Raw genomic sequence first — 25,581 nt, forward strand, 5'->3', positions numbered from 1 at the left:
ATTGTGCGTGAGATTAAAAATACACTTTTAAAAATCCGATCATTGTTCCCGCCGGGTGGAAAAACTTTTCCGACACTACGTCACTATTGTATATGGGCGAGGCTCCCTGATTCCTCCCACATGCCCCAAAGACGTGAAAAGGAGGAAGCCCGATAAAACGACCTCACTCCTGGTCGCGGGGTGGGGGGAGGTGGGGGGGAAAGGGAAGGAATTTCTCTTTAATTGGCTGAGTCACATTTCGTGACAACCGCTTTTGTTTTGTCCCTTTCGAATTTCCGTCCTTCCTCCCTTTCACGCGGCGAGGGAAGAGCGTCCTCGCACGTTGTGCGGCTGACACGGCGTCTTCGCTGATTGGATCCTCTCCCACGAGGCCCCTCTGCTGATTGGTCGAGGCGCGCGCGGCCGCTTTCGCTCCCCCAGCGAGCTCGGAGAGGTGGACGCGGGGCAAGAAATGAGGACGGCTCGGGTTGCTATAACTGCGGCGAAGAGGCCGAGGAGGTGAGGAAGCGGAAACGGGCGAAGCGAACCCGGACAGCAAAGCATTGTGGGTAATGCTTCCCTCCCCCCCCCTTTTGGAGGGAGAGCGGAGTTTGTGTATCGTTTCCCGAAAGGATGGGAAAGAAAGGTCGGGTTGTATTAAGAAGCGCTTAATGCAGTGTTTCCCAACTTTGGCAACTTTGGCAACGCGAATGGTGGCTGGGGAATTCTGGGAGTTAAAGTCTGGACATCTTCAAGTTGCCAAGGTTGGGAAAGACTATCTTAACGTGTGAATATTGCGGCCCCGAGTAACCGGCCTTAATGGGAGCAGGAAGTTATGCGAACAACTTCCCGTAGCCTCACTTTTCGCGGTGGGTTATGGGCATTGTGGGTTAGCTTCTGAGTTGGGCCGACATAGACTACGGAGGCAGCTCTTGTGCGATAAGGGGAAATGGCGAGAGGTGGCTCTGCTCCTCTCAGCAACTTCTACTCAGCGAGGTGGTCAAAGCGCATCATCAATCCTTTAGATGCGATTGGACTACAACTCTTTGATAGCTCGAGCAGCCCAGCCGGTGATGAGGGATGCTGGGAATTGTAGTTTAGCAGAGAGAAAGAGCCGCGGCCTGTTTGTGGTGAATAGTCGTTTGGGAGGGAATATAAATCCATCTATTCTGTCACAACATACAGCTGTCACAGTGCCATCCTTCGTATGTCTAATAAAAGAAGTGGGGGGTTATTCCTTTGGGTCTGTTCTCCCCTGTCTTTCTGTTCTTCCTGGAAATAAACAACACGAAAATGGTGATAACGGTAAAGGTTCCCCTCGCACATATGTATACATCATTCTAAAGTGCAAGCACTATGCCAGAAAAGGGTGGTTCCTCAGAGAGCCTGAATTTAATTTTGATATTTTTTTATATTATGGGTTTTTAACCAAATTTAAAGTCCAATTTAAAGTCATGAAGGGCTGCAAAGGTGATAACCATCACCTTGAATTGTACTTGGATTCAAGCTAGCATCCACTGTAACATGGACAACCTATGCCCCTCCCCCCCAATCCCCTGCCTGCCTCATTTTGTACTAGTTGTCATTTCTGAATATTCTTCAAAGGTAAACCCCATGTAGACTGCATTGGCAGTAGCCCAGGCATGAAAGTATCAGGGCTTGAGTGACTGAGCATTTTTAAGTGTGGTTTTCCCCAAAAATAGGGGAAGATGTGTTAAGACTACAATTCCCCAATTCAAGTTAGTATAGCAATTTATAACTTAAGCTATGAATTTGGGAATTTTGGTTCTGTGTCAGAGAGCTGAAGGTAGGTTGGCATATAACACTTCCTTAAGTAAGAACTTAGTTCTGCTTAATTGTGAGACATGCATGTTTAATTAGAGGTAAATTTCACAGAATACAATTATTAAAGGTACTCCCAAAAATTGGTGGCTGCTTTATTTTTGTTTCCAGTATATCTGTTTCTTCAGTGGCAATTAATGCACACTTAATACAGTTGGGCTACACATTTAATAATATTAGAGAAATTTTATTACGGTTTTTCCTAGGCTTTACTTCTGATTTAATTTCTAGTTGAAAAACAGACAACATATTTGGTCCAATTTTGTTTCATACTGTGGTACTAAGATAAATCAGACTTTAGGACAGCATTTGTGATATATCTGATAGCTGAATATTATTTTTTCCCAAGTTAAAGCTGGACACGTAATCCACTATTATGCACCTAAAGATTGAGTGTTGGAGCATAAATAATATTACTTTTTTCCAAGTTAAAGCTGGACGCATAATCCACTATTATGCATCTAAAGGAGGGTCTTAGATCTTAACACAGGTCTGTGACTAAAAAGCTGTTTGATTATTTTTCATCTAATTTCCATGTATTTTGGTCTGCTGAAAACAAATAAAATATTGAAAAAACTCCTAGACGTCATGATTTGCCACAACATGCAAAATTGTCTTCAAATTTATCAGTTTTTTTAAAATTTTTGGTATTTTTTAATATTATGGGTTTTTAACCAAATTTAAAGTCCAAATTACTATTAATTAATTCACATAAGTGCATTTAAGATATAAAATGTCAAAAAAACCTTAAAGGGTTTGTCCGAGTTATGTAAAAAAAATATAGCACTGTAAATCTGATGGTCAGCAATATATACATAAGCTAAGCAAGTTTTAAGTCTGTGCTTCTAATGGTAGAAGGGGTTAATCTTTCCTGAAGAATCCAGTGGGAGGGAGACACAGGGCAGATAGCAGCATCTCCGGTGAGTGCAGGGGGCGTGGCCAGCACTGTGACGTCTCGTGTACAGACACAGAGCTGCTCTCTCCTGCATGCCACACTTGTGCACGAATCATCATCAGGTTCTTGGTTCTAGGCTGTTCACACTTTTTCATCGCAATTCATGTTAGTTCGTCATTCTTCAACCGTTATGTTATGGCACCACGAAAGTGTATTAATTCGCCAGACAGTTTCTGTTTCCTCTGTGGTGAATATACAGTGTTGAAGCAACAGCAGAATATTACAGACTTTGTGAAAAAAGTATACTTTGTTTACTTTGGACTAAAAATTAGAGATAAAGATAAAGTTTGGGCGCATCATAAAGTGTACAAACGGTGTGTTGAGGACCTCCAAAACTGGTTCAAGGGTACGAAAAAATATTTCCGTTATGGGATTCCTATGGTATGGCGAGAGCAAAAGAACCATAGTGATGACTGTTACTTTTGTTCATGTGATGTGAAAGGGTTTAATTCCAAATGGAAGCATTCCATTTCATACCCCAATCTTCACTCAGCAATTCATCCCATCCCCCATGGCACAGATATACCAGTACCCAAGCGCCCTGCTACCTTGGAAGAGATACCTAGCTCCAATGAAGGTGAAGTCATACCTGAACCAGATGACGAATCAGGTTCTGACTTTGAAGATGATACAAGACCAAAATTGTTTTCTCAGGAGGAGATGAATGATTTAGTGAGAGACTTGAATTTTCCCAAAGATGCCGCTGAGTTACTCGGATCAAGGCTGAAAAGCAGGAATTTATTGTTGCCAGGAGTGTCATCTTCATGGTTCAGACATCGTGAAAAGGTGTTCATTCCTTACTTCGCCCAGGAAGACAAGTTGGTTTAGTGCATCGATGTCGAAGGTCTGATGGGTCAATTTAAAATCCAATATGATTCAGAACAATGGCGTCTTTTTATAGATTCTTCAAAAGAAGTCTCAAAGCAGTTTTACTCCACAATTTACGTTTCCATACCTGTAGGTCATTCCGTATACTTGAAGGAAACCTACGAGAACTTGGAATTGGTTCTTCGTAAACTTAAATATGAAGACCATGGTTGGCAAGTGTGTGGGGACTTGAAGATCTTGTGCATGCTGCTGGGGCAACAAGCTGGGTATATCAAATATCCTTGTTTTCTGTGTCTATGGGACAGTTGAGACCGACAAAATCACTGGACCAAAAAGAGTTGACAGCTGAGGGTGCTAACCGTCAGTGAAAAAAATGTCCTCCGAGAAACTTTGGTACCTTCCCATAAAGTTCTTCTACCACCTCTCCACATAAAATTGGGATTGATTAAGCAATTCGTAAAATCAATTCCAAAAGATGGAGAATGCTTCAAATACTTGGTCACCAAGTTTCCATGCCTGTCGGAGGCAAAATTGAAGGAATGTGTTTTCATCGGACCAGACATTAGAAGGCTTATAGTTGATCAAGAGTTTGTCAATACCATGACGGATCCTCGAAAAGAAGGGTGGATTGCATTTAAAGAAGTTGTACGGAACGTTTTTAGGCAATAATAAAGATCCTCACTACAAAAAGATTGTCGGAAGAATGCTGAAAGCATTTCAAGCTTTAGGTTGCCTGATGAGTTTGAAAGTGCATTTCCTCCAGTCCCACCTTGACTACTTTCCTGAAAATTTGGGAGCTGTGAGTGAGGAACAAGGTGAATGATTCCACCAAGACATTAAAGAAATGGAAAGGAGATACCAGGGAAAATGGAGCATTACAATGATGGCAGACTACTATTGGATGCTTCAGAGAGACATTCTAGATGCTACTCACAAATGTAAATGCACCAGGAGGAGCTTCACAAGGAAGAAGAATCGAGTTTAGTGTGTGTAGGTGAGCTCATTTCAGTCCAAAAAAGGATTTTCATGAAAATATTGTAATAAAACTTGAATTTTATAAGTCTATTTCCATTTATTTTGAGGTATTGCCTTATTTAACATAGTTATCTAAATTGTCAGGAAACGTGATGTCCTATGACAAAATGGAGGTCATTTTTGGATTCAGCGTAAAAACATAAAGATTATGTGGAATAACCAAAACACCTCTCGAAAAAAATTTTTTTGCAGACCTGTGTAAAGTATTATTAAGAGAGCCACTTTGGTGTAGTGATTAAGGTGCTGGCCTAGAAACAAAGAGAATGAGATCTAGTTCTATCTTAGGCATGAAAGCCAGTCACTCTCTCAGACCAACCTACCTTATAGGGTTGTTGTTGTGGGGAAAACGGGAAGAGTAAGAAGTATTAGGTTTGTTTGACACCTTGAGTTATTTATAAAGTAATGTGGGGGGAAATTTAATGGATAATATCATTTTATTTAATGTCTTTATGTTTTTGATCTGACAGTGCCTCTTGTTTGGAAACAGCACCACTAGAATAATTCAAATCCAGCTATCGCAGACACCCTTCTCAGATTGCTATATCTCTGTAGAGGGAAATTAAATTATTAGTACCAGCTGCAGTTTTTTAATTCCATTTTTTAAATGAGCAGTGCATAGTTTTGAGAGTAAGCCTTCCTGAATTCAGTAGTGAATATATGTCAAGTATATTTATCTGAATGTTCAATTTTAAAAAGTGGTCATGTAATTCTTCAGTAAATAATTGTACAGCAGTATACAATATAACCATAGAAAGTATGAGAATAAACAAGACAAGGAAAAACCAATGTCTGCTTCTGGAATTATTTCTAACCCCTCAATAGTAGCTTGGATATAGGTCACATGACCAAGAAGAAGGGCTTCGAATGGAGTAGCCAGCAACATTTTAATGCACTGTGCAACTGCCTCCACCATAAAGGATACATTTGGCGAGGGCGGGGGGCGGGATTTGGCCTTTTTTGTTGTCTACCGCAGTCTTTCTTTGCTGGCTTCTCTTTTCCCTGCCTCCCCTCCACACATACTCTGTTTAGTTAGGTTAGGGAGAGTATCTCAATGTGCTGGCTCAGTGACTGTTGAGCATGTCAGTCAGAAAGATCGGCAGTTCGGCAATTCTAATCCCTAGTGCCGCATAACGGAATGAGCTCCCATTAGTTGTCTTAGTTTCTGCCAACCTAGCAGTTTGAAAGCATGTAAAAATGCTAGGGAAAAAAATAGGAACCACCTTTGATGGGAAGGTAACAGCGTTCCGTGTGCCTTCGGCCTTGAGTCATGCTGACCACATGACCATGGAGACGTCTTCGGACAGCGCTGATTCTTCAGCTTTGAAACGGAGATGAGCACCGCCCCCTAGAGTCAGGAATGACTAGCACATATGTGCGAGGGGAACCTTTACCTTTATCTTGCTTTTGGAAAATCAGCCTTTTTACAGAACTTCTTTCCAATATTCTGTTGGGTTAAAATTGCATTTTACTCATAATTTATTCCCTTATCGGGAGTTATTGTATGCAGTGTTTTCCTCACTTTCTCTCCTCTGAGTGTAACATTTGAACATGAGTGATCTTCTTTGATTAGAAATGGAATGCACTAGTATTGTAGATATTCTCTACCTGCTTTTCTAAAGACTTCTATTGACAATTAGGATAATCAGATTGCTTGACACATGTACATAACTCAGTTGATTTCATCTTATACTTTGGTTCAAATTTGGGACTAAAAGAAGAGCTTATTGTACTCACTAAGTGAATATTTCTATTATATTTCTACTACATTGAAAATTAAGGATTGTATTTTCCCCCCCTCCGCTCTACAGATAAAGGCCCACCATGAATTTTGAAGGTCTTGATCCAGCCCTTGCAGAGTATGTTCCTTCCCTACATCCTGCCCTAGATCCACACCTCAACCCAAGCCTGTTACAGAATGTGGAGCTGGATCCAGAGGGAGTCCCTCTGGAAGGCATTGCTGTGCCTGACTCAGTGCATATCATGGAAGGCATGTATTCTGAACTTCACACCGTTGTTTCAGAAGTGGGTGTACCTGTTTCCTTCTCCCACTTTGACCTACACGAAGAAATGCTCTGGGTTGGAAACCATGGAGTAAGTAGGCTTTTTATTTGTGTGCCAGGTTTGATTAACATTGATTATATGTTTGTATTAGAGTAGACCATACACTGAGGAAGGATGGACTTCAAATTAACTTGGTGGCCTTGATGGATGCTTTTAGGAAAAGATAGAATGCAGTCTTTGAAACAGATGAATGATTTGCAACTTAGTTACTTTGTGATCTCATTATATTTGACCAAATAGTGACATGTAAGTTAGCCAAAGAAAGAATAAGCTAATTGACTTAGCAGACAGTATTATATATTTGAGTAGGTGAAAGAAACAGACGATTTCATGAGAATAAAAGGGAAATTGGCCCTTTGATGGAGAAGACAGTGAATTGGGCACATTTGTTTTTGTTTTTTTTTAAGTCTCACTCAGTGTACTATGCACATTCAGCCCATTGTTGGAAAAAGGTTGATTGACTTGCCTCCCTCTGTTTCAGGGTCATGCCACTTCTTTCTTTGGTCCAGCCCTGGAACGATATTCTTCCTTCCAGGTACACAGCAGTGACGACATTCGACAAATCCAAAGCTTGGAAAATGGTGTGCTCTTTCTGACCAAAAACAACCTAAAATACATGTCAAGAGGTGGGCTCATAATCTTCGATTACCTGTAAGTAGCTTCTATTTACGGGAGCTTCTGGGATGATTACAAGATACTTATAGTTTCCTTTAGCCTTTTATTTATATTCAGCAAGAGGTTTTAGCCTGCTTCCTACAAAACATTGAATATAATTCTTAGAAAAATCTTGTGCTGAATTGCATTTTCAGCATGACAGAATTTAAGAGAAATCTAATTTAAAAGGTTGTTGCAAACTTTGTAAATCAGGGAACAGAACATTCCCACATACTACTTCAATATTTAGTTTCTTTCTGAGCAATGATAGACTTAGTCTTGGAAATGTGTGCCTTTCCAGAGGTTAGTTTGGCCATTCTTGGAAGTGAATGGTGCACACTGGAAATGGATTGAGATTTTGTAAATGTATTTATCATATATTTATTATCACAACTTATGTAGCCTTCTATTTCTAGAAACTCTGAGCAGCTTGTAATATAAGACTAAAAACAAAACTGATTATATAATCACTTTGAAAAAAATTCAAGGATATTTGACAATAATTTACTCAGAGGTATTTCTTAAGATTGTTACTATAAAAATGAATTTAAAGGATAAGAAAGAATAGGATACAACTGATAATGAGGCTGTTTTGGATATGGATTTAAAAATGACAGGCTACAAAAATGATGCTAACAAAGAAGTTAAAAGAACTTGCAAATAAAACTGGTTAATGTTTTAATAGCTAGAAGAGACACTCAAATAATAAATCTAAAGAGTGTCTTGAATGTGTGGATTTCAACAGAAAAGTGAATTGGACAAGTTTTTTAGAGAAGGAAAACGAATTAGCTTTTTTCTTAAAAGAAATAAACATCAAGATTTTAAAAAGCAAAATAAAGGATTATAAAATTGGTTTATTCAATCAAGGTTAGATTATATTTTTTTCTTCAAGTAGCTTTTAATGCATTTTTCTTGACCAGGAATAAATGATGAAGCTTTAATGATCTGTTTACAGATAAGACACGACAAGAAGAATTTTTGTTTCATGTTTAGAAAAAGTGATAAAAAAGGCAAGTGCTTAACTTGTAACAGAATTTCTGTGAGAAGATGAAGAGAAAATGATAAAAAATAATTTGTGGGATACTATTTGAAAGGATTAAGTATCAAGATTTTCAATACATTGTTATTTCTGGTTATTGTTAATGGAATTTTTGTTGACTAAAATTGAATGATGAGACTTTGAAGATTTGTTTACAGATATAAGATAAGAACTAAGAGATTCTTTGGCTTTATTTTTAGAGAAATTATTGTGTAAAGAAAAGGAAAAGAATATGAAATTGATTTATTTGTTTAAGGTTAATACAAACACATAAATTCTGATAATTCTCAATGCAGTTTTACTGATTAAAATTGAACGATGAGTATTATTTCTGATGGATAAAATATGAAATATAGAAGGAAAATACTTTTGGTTGAACAATTGTTATATATTTTTAGCGTTGATTTTTTTACCTTTGTGTTTTTAAAGTTCAATAAAAATTATGATTAAAAATAGATATTTAGGCACTGAATCATGTTATTGGTCTTTCTTGAAATTACATGTCCTTATAAGACACATTTAGGAATTCTCCCAATTTTTGCCCTTGGGTCACCCTCTTTTTGTTCTGAATGCATCCATTTTATGGAGTTCACCCTATAGTATATAATTTTAATACATTATTAAAATAATAAAATATATAAAGGTCTACATTGAATTATAATAATGAAGTAAAACAGGAATTAAGTATATTCCATGATTAAATTAACCAAACATAACAAATAATAAAAAATCCATATTTATTTATATTTCTTAACTGTCTTCCGTACACTCTGGGAAGTGTGCATATGGTAAGTATAAATGTCTGTGCAAAATCTTTTCACTTATTTAGCTTATTGAATCTGGATTGTGTAACAGCATAATATTCAGTCTTTTTAGAGCAAAAATCTTTTGAAATGTGGAGAACAACTTCATATCAGGAAGTTGCCTTTCTTTCCAGTTAAATCTAATTATCCTCTTTGGTAAACTCCATGTTTGATAAAGCCAAAACTCTTTATAAGACAAGAGATTCTATATTGTAGGAATCATGTAGCTTATCATGCAAAGATTGAGAGGGGATTTTGGTCCACGAAATGTTGTTCATTGTTGACTGATGGAAAAGGCAGAATCTCAGAAGCATGAGGTGGGCTTTTTCGTTTTATGCTTCTGATGCATTGCGTGTTCACAGCCGATTATTTCCTATTTGAAAAATCCCACAGAAACTGTAGCTTAGATTTCACAGTCTGCCCTTTTCAGGAAGAATAAGGGGCAATGTCAATATCTGTGATGATGACCACAAGCAGTTTTTGGGTTGGTTTTTTTTTTTTTTTTTTTTGGTGATGTAGCATTGTCTATATTTACTTAAAAGGTATAAGAAAATCATGTGTGAATGGAAGGTATCAATTAGATCTGGCCTCAACAAATTCCCTTTTTCTCCTGAAGCATGGATGAAAGTGAGGATATGCACAGCCTTTTACTGACTGATCCTGGCACTTTGCTTGTTGGAGGCCTAACCAACCATGTGATTGAAATAGACCTGAACACAGTGCAGGAAACTCAGAAGGTACCGTATCGTTTTACTGTGGAATTGATCCAGTGGTGGGTTACGATCGGTACGCCCCAGTACAGGCGTACCAGTCCCTCCTGGGAGCGTTCCGGTATGGTGCTCCGGAAGGCCCTCCCTCCCTCCTTACCTGTAGTTGAGCCGATCGAGGCTTACAGATACACGCATGGAGCGTACGGCACCTGTGCAACGCTCTGCCAAGCAGCTGGAGCATCGTGAGCGGTAGGTATGCATGTGTGCCTTATACGCATGTTGCGCACATGCATGCGGTGGACACCCGGCCCAGTTGCACCGTACCGGTTGCAATGGGATCCAGAACCCACCATTGAATTGATTATAAGAATCTCAGATTGCTACACAGCGTGGGTTGGTTAAACGCAGCTAGCTATCTGGTGAAAGCGAGAAGAGTTTCTACTGAAATGTCAATTTCTCTCAGCCTTATAAACAAACTCTGATTCTAAAGCAGAAGAGATTAGCTCATGTTAGAGAGAGAGAATTCATTGAGAAATACTGTTCCCTCGCAGTAATAATTTTTCAGACAGTACTGGTTCTTGTTATGACCAATGTAAATACCAATACTACTTCTCTCTCTCCCTCAAAGAGGTACTGTTGAAATAAAAATCATGTTCTGCTCACAAGAGTTTTGGGTATGTGAAATTAAATTGCATATTTAAAAATAAACATGTTATCTGTGTTTCGAATGTTAAGAATAAGATCATAATACAAAATCACAATACAGATATGAATCAGGGTGAATTTCAAAACTTTTTACTATCTATTTTGTGGGTGTGGCCTGGTGGTCATGTGACTGGGTGGGCGTGGCCAACTTGATGTCACTCACCAGGAGATGTTATGGATTGGGTAAAATGTGGTGAAGCGCACTTAAGAACGCTCTTGCTCAGCAACCAAAAATTTGGGCTCAATTGTAGTCATAAGTTAAGGACTATCTCTGCCCTCCTCTGCATGGCAGCCTTGTCCTAGTAAACTCCTTCTCCTTTCTGGCAATTTTCCTCTCTGTTAGAGGCACCAAAAATCCAAACAATGTAAGGTTTCCTGCTGCAGCAGGGGATTGGACTAGATGACCTCTGAGTAGCCTTCTAGCCCTAAATTGCTGTGCTGTTTTTCTTTTTCTTCCTTCCTTCCTACCTTCCTTCCTTCCTTCCTTCCTTCCTTCCTTCCTTCCTTCCTTCCTTCCTTCCTTCCTTCCTTCCTTCCTTCCTTCCTTATTTGTTTGTTTATTTATCTATTTATTTATTTCTCCCTTCCCTATGTGGAAGCAAACCTCCCCCCCCCAACAGCTTTTCAATTTAAACCAGGACTCCAAAATTTTCACCTTTAAGACTTGTGGACTCCAACTCCCAGAATTCCACAGCCAGGCATGCTCAGTTCCGATTTAAAGTGACAGCATTTGCTTTCCTACTTTGCTGAATCTCCCATGAGTTTCCTTCTTTTTCTTTCTTTTTTTCCTTCTTTCTTTCTTTCTTTCTTTCTCTCTCTCTCTCTCTCTCTCTCTCTCTCTCTCTCTCTCTCTCTCTCTCTCTCTCTCTCTCACTTTCTTTCTCCCTTCCTTTCTCCCTCCCTCCCTTTCTCTTACTTTTTTAATTTTTTTCCCCCTTGCCTGAACCAGCAGGGGAAAAAAAACCTTTTTTAAAAAAAAGCTTCTGATGAAGCTTCTGATGCAAGAACAGGTTCAGGGCCATGGCCAAGCCATCATTTTTACTATTGGTCCTATCTGGTACACCAGATTTTCACTACCTCTTTTGGCATACCAGACAGGACTGGGAGAAACCCACCTCTGATATGAATAGAAGAAAAAAGGGATCACAATGGTAGTGTTGTTGTTAGTTGCGAAGTCGTGTCCGACCCATCGCAACCCCATGGACAACATTCCTCCAGGCCTTCCTGTCCTCTACCATCCTCCCAAGTCCATTTAAGCTCACACCCACTGCTTTGGTGACTCCAGCCAGCCACTCATTCTCTGTCATCCCCTTCTTCTTTTGCCCTCAATCTTTCCCAGCATTAGGCTCTTCTCCAGTGAGTCCTTTCTTCCCATTAGGTGGCCAAAATATTTGAGTTTCATCTTCAGGATCTGGCCTTCTAAAGAGCATTCCGGGTTGATCTCCTCTGGGACTGACCAATTTGATTGCCTTGCAGTCCAAGGGACTCAGTAGTGTAGTATAATGGTAGTATAGCAACACTCTTTTCCTGGCAGTTGGTGGATGTTTTGGTTAAAAAGGAACAACAGCTTAAATTTTCCCTGTCCCAGTTTTTTAAAAACTCCAGCTTATATCTGTATCTCTATCCCTTTTAGTATTCGGTGGAAATTCCTGGAGTTACAATTATGAGACAGTCCAACCGTTTCTTTTTTTGTGGTCACACATCAGGAAAGGTAATATCAACCTCCTTATTGCAACCTCTGGGGTTCCAAGAGCTATAAGCAGCTCTCATATAATATATCTTAGGCTTTTTCATTAGGTTTCCCTGCGTGATCTCCGCACTTTTGCTGTAGAACATGAGTTTGATGCCTACTCGGGCAGTTTGTCCGATTTTGACGTCCACGGCAATCTGTTGGTGACATGCGGCTTCTCCAGTCGAATGAATGGCCTAGCTTGTGATCGTTTCCTCAAGGTGTATGATTTACGCATGCTGCGAGCCATTACACCTCTGCAGGTCCATATTGACCCTCTGTTTCTGAAGTTTATTCCTACTTACACATCTCGCCTGGCCATCATCTCCCAGACAGGCAAGTAGGCAGCTGAATTGTCCTCTGACCTCAAATTTTGATCGTCATTGTGCTGAAACTTTAGAATGCTACCGTATTTCATCAAAACATAACCCTAGAAAATAAGCGAAGTCATGTGGGGAATGTTATGTTAGAAATCCAGAGAGAATTCATTTCTTCTTTTTGCTTTCTGTTCTAGGTCAATGTCAGTTCTGTGAACCTACTGGATTAGCCAATCCTGCTGACATATTTCATGTAAATACAGTGGGACAGCTAATAATGAGCTTTGACGTGTCATCCAGCAAACAAGCTATGGTTTTTGGAGACTCGGAAGGCTGTGTCCACTTGTGGGCTGATTCACCTGAGATCACCTTCAACGCCTACTCGCGGGAAACTGACTTTGCCTTACCTTGCATTGTGGATACCTTGCCCCACCTTGACTGGAATCAAGACCTCATGCCCTTGTCACTTATACCTGTACCTCTGACCACTGAGTCGTTGCTGTCTGACTGGCCTGCGGCCAATTCTATCCCCGCACCCAGGTAATTCTTCAACCCAGGAATGGTAAGAAGAGGATACAAGCTGTGTGAAAGTAGCATTGTTTGAGATGGAGGTTTGGTGGCATCATCCTCACTGTTTGGGGAGCGTAGCATTAAAAGGAATGATTAGAAAGATTTTTAAAAATGATTGAATGATTGCCTATTTTACAGACGAGCTCCACCTGTTGATCCAGATATCCTTCGGACCATGAAGAAAGTTGGCTTTATTGGATATGCTCCAAACCCCAGAACCAAGCTCCGGAATCAGGTAGCAAATTTGAGACCTGCTCATTTTATGTGGCGGCTATAAGTACTGTAAGTAGTATTAATGAAAGCCTCATAAGAACCTGCTGTTTATACTTAAGTGGGGAATCCTACAAATACTACTGAATTAACGCTCTCAGATTTCCATACCATGGACCACAGTGACTCATGGTTGTTAAAAATTAGGAATCAGAGATGTCTGATATTTAAAGGTCTTTCTCTCTGGTTGAATCTGGAGTTAACATTATTGCAAAACATGTAGCATTGATATGTGTTTTAGAGCCAAGTGGAAAGAGAAAGGAACAGCCATATAGATTTAGGAGGTGAAGGGTTTGTTATTTTCAACTATATCTGATTGTTTTTGTGCATATGCTTTGTTATGGTGTTGCCAAAGATAAAATATGAAAAGATAAGTGGACAAACAAAAATGAGCATGTTCCTCTTTTCTGCAGATTCCCTACCGCTTAAAGGAGCTTGACAACGAATTTGATAATTTCAGTCAAGTCCCTGAATCCCCCATAGGAAGAGAAGAGGAGCCACGGATCTACATGGTGGCAAAGAAATACAGGAAGGTACATTTTTAACCGCTTCTCAGAATCTTCACCTTTTTCTTTAGAGAAAGGTTTAAATATACCCAAGGGTGCAGAGGTAGAAAAAAATTAAAATACCTGTCTTTTGCACCACACCTTATAAGTCTCAACCCCATCTGGAAAAAAATGCTGAGTTTCCTTCATTAGATTATTACTATTTTTGAGCTAGAGAATAAGAAAAGCTAATGTTGAAATCTATGATTACTATGGTAATATCACAAGCATAACGTTGAAACAGGGATTATGATCTGAGAATTTTCTTGAATTAGGATCTTTTTGCAAGGCACCGTAGGGAAGTTTACATGAAAGAGAAAATAGTATTGAAGGCCTCTGACTTATGCTGTTTTGCTAAGTTACCATAGGTGTACTGTCCTTGTGGCTTTGTAAGATTGTCACACCAGAACATTTTTTTTGGCTTGTCTTATTTAGGTCACAATAAAATATTCCAAGCTGGGCCTGGAAGATTTTGACTTCAAACATTACAATAAGACACTCTTTGCTGGTCTTGAGCCCCACATTCCAAATGCTTACTGCAATTGCATGATCCAGGTAAGCAAAGTGTTGTTTCTTATTTGTGACATGCCTATGCAACATTTCTCTTCCTCCTATAATTGTATGTTTTCCAATCGTATCTTTTATAGGTTCTTTATTTCTTAGAGCCTGTGCGCTGTTTGGTCCAGAATCATTTATGCCAGAAGGAGTTCTGCCTCAGCTGTGAGCTGGGTTTTTTATTCCATATGCTGGATTTGTCCAGGGGAGACCCTTGTCAGGTAAAGATAAACTGATCTTCATGTTTATCAGATCTTTCCATGGTAGGCAGGAGCAAACCGAACCTTTGACATTTTGATCAAAGGTTATTTAGAAGACAACACAAGAAACCTCTTTCAAAACAGCATCAAGTGTAGGGGTGTATTAAGCTTTCTGGGCAAGGATGATGATTAATGGCCAGAAACCAAGTTTACCAAGTTTAGGACCAATTATTCATTTATACTTATCATTTATACTTACTGATGACTGAATATGATGGGACACAGCTGGGAAGAGTCAATTTCATAGAGGCTTAGTGTGTTAGAACAATCCCAGGTGGGAACTTTCTATCTGGGAGTGGCAATTCTTTGACATCTGTCAAGCAGCAGAGCTACAGGGCAGAATAGGGATTTATGGCTTCTGTAACACAAAACAATGATAAATGTTAAATTTGTCAAAATGTGAATGTTTCAGGTGTGGCAATTGGTTAGAGGAATTATGCACCATTACTAAGAGACATCTACACCTGATTGTCAATATTGGTTTGTTTATATGTGGGCTTTGCCCAAATTTACACTTTGCTTTGCTTTGCCAATATTTGCATTTACCTCATAGTCTTCAAGCAATATGATAAAATTTAGGGGAGTTGTGCTGTTCATAATTTCAGATGTTTTTCTCTTTTTAAACTGATCAATTTTGTAGTTTACCATTTGATCCTGTTCTGTGTGTTGTTGCAACTTTTTATTAATTCCCTTAATTCACTTTTTATTAATTCACATTTATAAGTCTTAAAATTGTACACATACATGCCCTTTATGTTGTTGCCTTTTCAGCTAAGTGTGTTCTGCAAAAGAAATAAGAAACAGTAATTCAAAACAGTAAAAACAAGAAATAAGAAAATTAAACACAGCTAAACCTGATGTATAGCATATCATACACTGTAGCTCTCCGTACCTTTTTTCCTTGCAAACCACTTTTCTTTCTGCCACGTCCATATACTGCCCTTTTTGCTTCAAACTTCTCTGAAAAGAAGATGATAAAGTTGTCATTGGATAGAGTAGATTTTCTAGCCAATGATAACTTTCTCAGTCTTCTTCTCAGTTCATTTGTTCTTTCTTGATATACATCCTTGAGATGGCCCCACTCTCATAGAGCTGTGAAGACCTGGATCTTCACCTAAGCCTTTGGCAAGGGACAGTTGAGGCACTTTGCTTCATTCCATGTGGGCTGTCGTGCTTACCATCATTTTTTTCTTTTATTGTTTTATTGTAATTTGTTTGTTATGAGTCACCCAGAATTGTTGAGAATCAGGCAGAATGCGTAATACATTATTACACATGTGAAATCATAACTACTACTTTTTTAGCTGGTATGGGTGTTTATTCACATCATGAACCTAGGATGTCAAAATATACAAGCTTAGTATATATGCAGAGCCAAGCAGTGTGGCCTTTTGTAATCGACAGATGGAAATTTTGTCAATGCGTCCAGTATTTTTTGATACAGTAGTGCCAATAAGCACTAGCACCACTAGGGCCAGTTTATGCCACAATCTTTCAAATTCAATTGTCAGATCTTGATACTTTGTGATCTTATCTATGTCTTCTATTATCCTGTACTGTTGCCACATCAATTATTCACAGTTTCTTCTTTTCAACCACAGTTAAATCTGGTGTCTTATTAGTCAAGACTTTAAAAAAAAAATCTGAAACCCTGCATTATCTTCAGCTTTGGGTTTTTTGTTTTTTTTTTCATTTATATGTTACCACCAACTTTTCATTACTGGCTCATGATAATTTTTACAGATGTTCCAATGAATCATTTTAGCAATTGTGTTATGTAGTTTGTAATCAGTTTGTGTAATCTTTTTGCATGAACTGAGTGTGTAGTCTGCTGTTTCTTCTACTTTGCATAATCTGGTCTTTGAATCATTTGGCATTTTTTCAATTCTGACCTTTTTTTGTACTCGTTTGAATTGTTTGTTTTTGCAGAGTCAAATTCAAGCCTTCAGTAATATTCCAATTCTAAGCTATTGCCAGGTTTTATCTTTATCCATTTTCCCTGAGACTTTTGTGGGAATTGCCTGTGTAATGTTTTTTGTTTGTTTTTTTTGCCAGCATTCTGTTCATAGCTTTATTATAAGTTTTTGATATTCATGTTTGTTTCCCCAATTTTTAACTTCTTGTTCTTGGTTATCTTTTACATAATCAACCAATACATATTTTTCTTCTTTGACTGTTTGTTTGACTTGAAATAAACCTCCATTTCTGCAGGGCAGGTATAACCTATCAATATATGTAATGAGTTGTGAGTTTTCTTGTTTTTCAGTCTATTCAATCTGTTCAATTCAGCTTGTGTCTAGGTTCAGCAGTGTATTGTACAACAGGTATGACCCAGGTATCGATGATGATCCCACTGTTTAATTTCATCTTTAGCAGTTTTCTCACTCTTTGGATGTATTCTTTACTAATCATATTTTTAACTTGTGTATGCTGTTGATGTTATTCAACTTTAAAATACCCAGAGATTTGCAGACTTCATCCTGATGGTTCCTGATTGTTTGGTCATTCTTCATTTCAGTTCCATTACTGTTTGTGATTTCACCTCAGTTTACTGCAACTATAGCATATAGTATTTGGCACACTCTAGGCCAAATTCCATTCCATAGGTTTTGACAAAATGCCCATCACAGCTATGGTCCATTGGAGCTTTTGGATAATGCTATCTAGCAGGACAAGGAAGATGTTGCCAAGGATACCAGCCACAAATAGCATTCCTTGCAAACAGAAAAGACAGTACCGCTGCTGGTCAAGTTGGGCCTATTTTGCCTCATGCCCCATAGGTGCAATTGATGCTTTGTTTCCTCTCAAGCACGCTAATATAGCTAGGATCTCTAATTTAGAAAGGGTCTGCAAACCAACATAGTGTAGCCTGCACTCCATCAATTGGGAAGGACATGTGTTGTACTGACACACATCCTAACCTTATTTATTTTCTTTCTCAAAAGACTGTTAAGAAGCCAGTTTGGAATAATGTTAAGGCATCAGGTTAGAAACCAGGGGACCATGAGCTCTAGGCCTGCTGGCACAAAGCCAGCTAAGTGACCTTGGGCCAGTCACTCTCTCTCAATCGTAGGAAGCAGGCAAGGGCAAACCACTTTCAAAATTTTGCCAAGAAAATTGCAAGGAATTGTCCAGGCAGTTGCCAGGAGTCCACATTGACTCGAAGGTACCAGAAAAGAAAAGGGAAAAAAGTAGCGTGTTAACTTTAACCTGAACCAGTTTAGATTCACTTAAATACTGAGGTCTGCATCAAGGGTAGAAGCAGAGCTGCTTTCTTCTTGCCTCTGTCACCGAATCTCTCTTTTTTTTTTTTGTCTTATGTTTGTTCTTTCTCCTCCTTTTTCCCATCATCCCCAATTGTTCAGCATCACAGTGCAAGTAGTTCTCAAGTTTCTACCAGAATTGAGCCTGGAGTTTTGGTTTTAAATCATTGTGGTCATAAGTCAGGTCACTCAATTTACAATTGTTTTCACGATGGTTGCTAAGTACTCATCACAGTTGCAAAGTGAATCACGTCATAAAACATAATCCAATTTATCCAGGTGGAGTTTTTTGCCAGAAAACAGCAAAAATATGTTGCGAAATGTGATTATGTAGGATGCTGCAACAAATAAAAAGCCAATTGTCACATTCCCAAAATGCAATCCCATAATCACAGGAATGAGTGCAGCAGTTGTAACTTCAAGGGCAGGTTGCAGCTAACTTTTGGGGGGGTCTGTCATAGCTTCAAACGGTCTTTAAGCAACTGGTGATAAATCAAGGATTACCAGTATGACTGCCTACCATTCTGCAGCTGGCCTTCTCTTCGCCCTACAGTTCCCCTGAATCAGTCCCTCACTCCTTTGGTTACCTTGGATGTCATGTCCTTTCCACACGATTCCTGAAGTAGGGGGTGTCAGACCAAGCACGCTTACAAGAGGGTTTTTGAGTGTGTTCTTTCAAGCGCTTAGGTTGGATTAGGAATTGCTTATTATTTTGATACATAATTTTTCTCTCGCCTTCCTTTGTCTCAGGGGAGTAATTTTCTGCGTGCCTTCCGCACCATCCCAGAAGCAGCTGCTTTGGGGTTGATCTTGGCTGATTCGGATGAAGCTACAGGGAAGGTGAACTTAGGTCGGTTGATTCAAAGTTGGAACAGATTCATTCTGACCCAGCTCCACCAGGAGACTCAAGAGCAGGAGGGCCCTCAGGCTTACCGAGGCATTGGGTGCAGGTAAGAAAACCTCTACGTGGGACAGCGGTTAACTATGATGTACTTGCCATGTAGGGACGCAGTGGCTCAGTGGCTAAGACTCTGAGCTTGTTAGTCAGAAAGGTCTGCAGTTCTGCGGTTCGAATCCCTAGTGCCACATAACAGAGTGAGGTCCCATTACTTGTCTCAGCTTCTGCCAACCTAGTGGTTCGAAAGCATGTAAAAATGCAAATAGAAAAATAGGAACCACCTTTAGTGGGAAGGCAACAGCGTTCCGTGCGCCTTCGGCATTTAGTCATGCCGGCCACATGACCATGGAAATGCCTTTGGACAGTGCTGGCTCTTTAGCTTTGAAACGGAGATAACACTGCCCTCTAGAGTCGGGAACCTTTACCTTTACCTTACTTGCCATGTCTTGTCTTGATCTGCTGTTTGTGCTTCAGAAAAAGAAAAGGTCTTTAGGGTCAGAATTATATTTAATAATTATTAGTTTGAACTAACAATTTAGCAAAGAAAAATGAGTTGTATAGTATATACTGATCATAACATATATCTGCAACTGTTACTTAACGTTTTCAGTTCTCTAACAAGATCTCTAAATTAGGCCGTGTTTCTCAACCTGAGCAACATTAAGATGTGAGATCTTTAATTTCCAGAATTCCCATGTTGGCTGAGGAATTCTGGGAGTTGAAGTTCACACATCTTAATATTGTTGAGGTTGAGAAACGCTGGACAATTGCAATGAAGGAAGTTCGCTCTTGGGGAGTGAATATCGATGGAGCAAAATATTGAGCTGAACTTTAATTGTTACAGCCTTGGTCTGACTTATGTGCATGCAGTTCACTTCTCCCTTAATTCTTCTAGATGTGTACCTGACCGGACTTATTGTAATGTGGTTCACTCATTAGTAGACTTTGAGATTATAAGGGGGGAAGGGGAATAAGCAGAAGTCTTTCTGCCCCGGCCTTCCGCTCCTGAATATCGTCTTGCAACATTCTCTACTGATCTAGTTGTGTTTCTTCTAGCAACTTTGGATCTTCTGGGGACTCGGTCATTGGGCAACTTTTCAGCTGTGAAGTGGAGAATTGCAGTATGTGCCGCTGTGGCAAAGAGACAGTCCGAGTCTCTTCTACTCTCCTCTTTACGCTCTCTTATCCTGAGAACAATGGTATGGAGCGGTGGTGGGATTCAAATTTTTTTACTACCGGTTCGACGAGCGTGGCTTGGTGGGCATGGCAGGGGAAGGATACTGTAAAATCTCCATTCCCTCCCCACTCCAGGGGAAGGTTATTGCAAAATCCCCATTCCCTCCTGATCAGCTGGGACTCGGGAGGCAGAGAATAGGTGGGGGCGGGGCCAATCAGAGGTGGTATTTACTGGTTCTCCAAACTACTCAAAATTTCGGCTACCGGTTCTCCAGAACTGGTCCAGAACCTGCTGAATACCACCTCTGTTATGGAGTTTCAGAAGTAATACAGTATAATGATAGAATAACATGGTGTTGAATGGAACTTGATTTGTCTTTTCTCAAAACATGGGACAGCAAATGTGAAGTGCTTGAGGTTTTCCAAGTACTTTTTATGATTCATAGTGCATAAACCCCTATCTTTTAGAGAACAATTGGATTAAAACTTTTTAAAATATAATAAAAAATATTCCTACAGCATCAACCTCAGTTGTTAAAAAAGTTCTAAGCTATTCTATCAGGCACAAGAAATTGGGATGCAAGGTGGTTCAAATAGCTACAGGTTTATTGCATGCTAACGCTCTCTACAAGAATCTGAACTACTCACAGTCAAAGCAAATTGTGATAAATAAGAGTCAATGGAATTCAAGGTGGGCTGGACTTGGATTTCTTGAGGGCACGAAGAGACTTGGGATTGATGACATGCTTGACCCTTCCCTTGAGCTCATCTCCTATATATTCACTCATTTCACTAAACAAACTTCATAAAACTTAGCATCTCAAACCATGCCTCAGGTATTTAGTTTTTGGAATCTGTTTGGTTGAACCTAAGTTAAATTCTGGGTAACAAATAGGGGGACTTCTGCTATTTAATTCTTGTACAAGTTTCTCTCATGTGCTTTGCCATGTTTACCTTGTTACTCAAACCAACCCTGTTGCCTTTTATAGTGATACTTTTCATTTTACATTGAGAAAATGTAAATGTGCTGGAGGAAACATACCAAGTTCATAAAATGATTGAAACAAGAATTTCGGTTTCTCAGTCCCAGGTTTCTGGAGCATAATACAGTTGATTGATTGATTGAATAAAATATGTTTAGCTTGCATGAGCAAGCAAGACTAGTTTGTCTGAATTTAAATAATTTCTACCACACTCATCTTCAAACAGATCCAAGAGCAAGCCAGATTGATTAAAAGTAACATATTTTCAATGATTTCTTTCCTTCTAAAGCATGCCTAAGCCTTGTGCAGGGATATAAGTGATTAATGTGTATACCTGATCCTTGTCAAGTGGCCTAAAACAATTTGTTACTTGCTTGGATGATGCTCATAGTGACAAAGTTCAAGATTCCTGACAAGACAGTTGTTGGAACTGGGCTTCTCAACTGGTCTAGGCAAGGAGTCTCCAACCTTGGCAACTTTAAAACTTATGGACTTCAACTCCCAGAATTCCTCAGCCAGTGAAGCTCTTGGAGTTGACGTCCACAAGTCTTAAAGCTGCCAAGGTTGGAGACCCCTGGCCTAGGCGACTATTTCTTGATGCTATCTGCTTTTCTTCAGCAGGTTCATTTTCTGCCCCGTGTATCTCGGACTCAGAATGTTTGATACCCTATTCTAATCTTTGCAGCAAGGCAAATACATTCTTTTTCTTTCTGCCTCCATCTTTCCCAGATAAAATAATGGATTATGAATTTGCCCAGATATTAAAAAGAAGTATTTGTCTGGAACAGAACACTCAGGCCTGGTGTGAGAACTGCGAGAAGTACCAACCCACAGTAAGTGACGAGGGAAGAAGCGCTGGGTAGGCCAAGGCGATATGAGGTCTGTAGCATTTAGGCACATACTTTAGATATGGCATACAACCATACTACCTGGGATTATTTTGAGGATGGAATTGTGCGTTTGATTGACAGCTGACCAGGCGGAAGTACGATTCCAGTGTCTGTGGCAAGATCTAGGGTAAATCAATTTTGAAGATAAAATAGATTATTTGAAGAAGTATTTTTCCCCTCTCCCCTAATTTCAGCTTCCGCTATCAGTTTTTCTATGAAATAACAATCGCTGAAAGATCAAAATATGGATCTTTAGTATGATCAGAGCATGCCCATACCTAGGCATTATGAAATAAAGTCACAAAGATTAAATCTATGCCTCCCTCTCTCTCTCTCTCTCTCTCTCTCTCTCTCTCTCTCCCTCCCTCCCTCCCTCCCTCCCTCCCTCCCTCCCCCTCTCTCTCTCTCTCTCTCTCTCTCTCTCCCCCATTCCAGGTCCAGACACGCAACATCCGCTGTCTGCCAGATGTGTTAGTCATTAATTGCGAGGTCAACAGTTCGAAGGAAGCAGAATTTTGGAAGGTGCAAGCTGAGGTAGGGAGATGCACAAATATGTTGTTTTGTATTGCCATTTTAATGCCTTCAGTTTTACAGGTAGGACCTCTGTTAAGATAACCCAAAATAAGGAAACCAATTTTCGGTGGTCAATTGTCAAGATGTGTTCTGGGAATTTGACCATAGACTGTCTTAACGTGTATGTGTGTGCGTGTGTGTGTGTGTTTTGTATAAGAAGTTAATTTCTTAAGTTAAGAAATTAAGAAAAATACATACTGTATTTTTCAGACTACAAGACACACCGGTGTATAAGACGCACCAAGATTTCGAAGAGGTAAGTAAGAAAAAAAAGTTTTTGTCCTCCCTGGCCCCCAGGAGCACTCTGCAGGCTTTAGCAGGACTGGGGAAAGGCAAAAACACCTCCATTTTTCACCAAAACCTTCCCCCAGCCTTGCTGAAGACTGCAGAGTGCTACTGAGGGGGTGGGGGAAGGCAAAAACACCCCCATTTCGGTGAAACATGGCCCATTTTTTGCACATTTTTCACAAAAATTGAATGCAGGAACGCGGCTTCAGGAGGCCAAATGTGGCTGCATTTTGTGTATAAGACGCACCAACATTTCCACGCTCTTTTAGAGGGGGAAGATGCATCTTTTACTCCAAAAAATATGGTATATTGACTCCACACAAATGGTATAATCCTCCTTGAAGAGCCAGCAGCTTGGGAATGAGCTAGAAGCTCCATTGACAAACAGAAGTAAAATATGTTCCTCATACAACACATTGAGAAGCAGTTGGAGAACTTATCCTATCTTGATCTGTTGACATCCACTTGAGTTGGTGGTAAATAAAAACATTTCAATAGATTTAGAAGTGGATTTCTAGGCTTCAGGTTCATCCTTTCTTTGACAGTATGCTTTTAAGAAGAAGATGAAGAAGAAGGGTTGCCTGGAATTCCCCAAAAGTAGAGAAATAGCAGTTGGAGAATGGTAAGTACCATTTCTATCCAGGGAATCTCTACTTTTCCTAACAGTTTATCCTGACCGTATCGTTCCTTAATGATAGGTCTTGTTATAGAATTCATGACTGCTTCTGCCATGTTCTTAATTAAAAAGACACATAACTAAAGGACAGAGAAAGACACTGAAGCAGCAGAGTTCCAATTATAATGCAGCTGGAAAAGTGCAGTTATGCCCCAAGAATATGGAATGGGCCCATTATAATAATGGTTGATGAGATAATTAATACCATTTCTTGCTGAACTAACCAGCCTCGTTTCTTTGGCTGGCAGCATTGGGTGCTTGAGCAAACAAACAAACAAACAAACCAAAAACCAGCCTGCTCCTCAGTCCTGTTCACTGATAATTCCTTCCACCTCTGTGATAGCGATTGGCATTTGCTTTGCTTTCAGGAATGAGTTAGGAATGGCTGAGGGGGGACACTCTTACACCTCCATTGAAGAGCTAAAGAACATCTGGATTCCTTATTCCATCAAGATGAAGCTCTCCAAGAACAAGGAGTTGGAGGTCTACAACGGGGATGAAAGCAATGAAGTAAAATATTTTTTTGTTTACAAGAAAGTACTTCCTTAGAATACTTTCCTCAAATATGCAATGTTTTCTCGGTATCCTAGTTCTTGTGAATGCTGCCCAGCCAAGTGATTGTGTTGCATTGGACCATTGCCCACTTTAAGAGGGAAGGCTTAAATCATCCCAGAAACAATTTAAGTATTTAATTTTCAAAAGCCTCAGCAGCTGAGAACAAGTTTTGCTTTCTTTGTTGCTTTTTTAAGCTGCAAAGCTCGTAAGGTGTAGAGTAGGGCTGTCAAATTTGTAGCCCACGGGCCGGATGCGTCATGCAGGGGCCACACCCATGCGTGGTTTAGCAAAGGGGGAGGAAAGTTGTGATATGTCACGTGATGATGCGAGTTTGACACCTGTGTTGTAGAGAAATAACTCATCAGGAAAAACCAAGTTCAGATTATTTATTTTTTATTCCACCATGAAGATACCAATGCAGCTTGCATATAAAAGCTTGTAACGCTTCTTCCTACATGGTAATTGGAGCTAATTGGATCTATGTTGGAGAAATGGCAATTGAGCCAAAAAGAAGTGCTTGGGTTATCTAGTTTGCATCCAGGTTTGGTCACCACATTTTTTTAAAAAAGATGTTGAGATTCTAGAAAAAAAATGCAGAGTAGAGCAACAAAGATGATTAGGGCAATGGAGGCTAAAACATGAAGAACAGTTGCAGGAATTGGGTAAGTCTAATCTAGTGAAAAGAAGGTTAGTGGTCACATGATAGCAGTGTTCCAATATTTGAGGGGCTGCTACAAAGAAGGGGGAGTCAACCTCTTTTCCAAAGCACCTAAAAACAAAACTAGAAGCCATGGATGGAAACGAATCAAGGAGAGAAGCAACCTAGAAATAAGGAGAAATTTCCTGACAATTAGAACAATTAAATTATGAAATGACTTACCTCCAGAAGTTGTGGGTGCTCCAATACTGGAGGGTTTTTAGAAAAGATTGGACTGCCATTTGTTAGAAATGGTATAGTGTCTCCCCGTGACCCGACAAATGCGCGCCTGACAAAACCACGCCGACGAAACCGCGGCGAGAAAACTGTGATGTCTAAATCGCGCCAACAGCACACCGACAACAGCATGCCGACAAAAGCGTGATTACGGTTAAGGTAAGGGTTAGGTTTAGGGTTAGGGATAGGGTTATTATGTTGTTTTCGCGTTGTTTGTTGATGGCGCGCTTTTGTCGGCGCGCTGTGGGCGCGCTGTTGTGGGCGCAATTTTGACATCGCAGTTTTCTCGCCGCGGTTTTATCGGCGCGCATTTGTCGTGCGCGCATTTGTCAGCAGGGGATTGGACTAGAAGGCCTATAAAATCCCTTCCAACTCTATTATTCTGTTCCTATCTCTTACATTATTAAGGTGGTAATAAGCAAACTTCAGGATTGATGCATCCTTTCTTCCATCTATCCCAGAGCAAGATGGAAAACAGTGGCTCCAGG

General features: G+C 39.8%; 1 protein-coding gene across 5 annotated transcripts in view; it reads left to right on the top strand.

Annotated features, from left to right (window-relative positions):
• Nucleotides 1–312: 312 nt before the first annotated feature.
• PAN2 (poly(A) specific ribonuclease subunit PAN2) overlaps nt 313–25,581 on the top strand; it is a 39,078-nt gene continuing 13,809 nt past the window's right edge. Inside the window, exons 1-17 of one of the 5 annotated variants that reach the window (XM_087710406.1) lie at nt 313–548; nt 6,448–6,730; nt 7,182–7,351; nt 9,813–9,933; nt 12,245–12,322; nt 12,409–12,676; nt 12,855–13,197; nt 13,366–13,462; nt 13,911–14,030; nt 14,478–14,597; nt 14,690–14,818; nt 18,871–19,070; nt 20,075–20,217; nt 21,907–22,010; nt 22,503–22,601; nt 23,474–23,550; nt 23,973–24,114. In XM_087710406.1, the coding sequence (XP_087566532.1) occupies nt 6,461–6,730; nt 7,182–7,351; nt 9,813–9,933; nt 12,245–12,322; nt 12,409–12,676; nt 12,855–13,197; nt 13,366–13,462; nt 13,911–14,030; nt 14,478–14,597; nt 14,690–14,818; nt 18,871–19,070; nt 20,075–20,217; nt 21,907–22,010; nt 22,503–22,601; nt 23,474–23,550; nt 23,973–24,114 (2,481 nt within the window). In that variant the 5' untranslated portion in view covers nt 313–548; nt 6,448–6,460. The other 4 variants (XM_087710404.1, XM_087710405.1, XM_087710407.1 and 1 more) reach the window with 4 other exon arrangements.

This window comes from Thamnophis sirtalis, unplaced genomic scaffold (genome assembly GCF_051295495.1).
Source record: "Thamnophis sirtalis isolate CommonGarterSnake01/CBP01778 unplaced genomic scaffold, rThaSir2_p1.2 scaffold_3, whole genome shotgun sequence".
Lineage (NCBI taxonomy): Eukaryota > Metazoa > Chordata > Lepidosauria > Squamata > Natricidae > Thamnophis > Thamnophis sirtalis.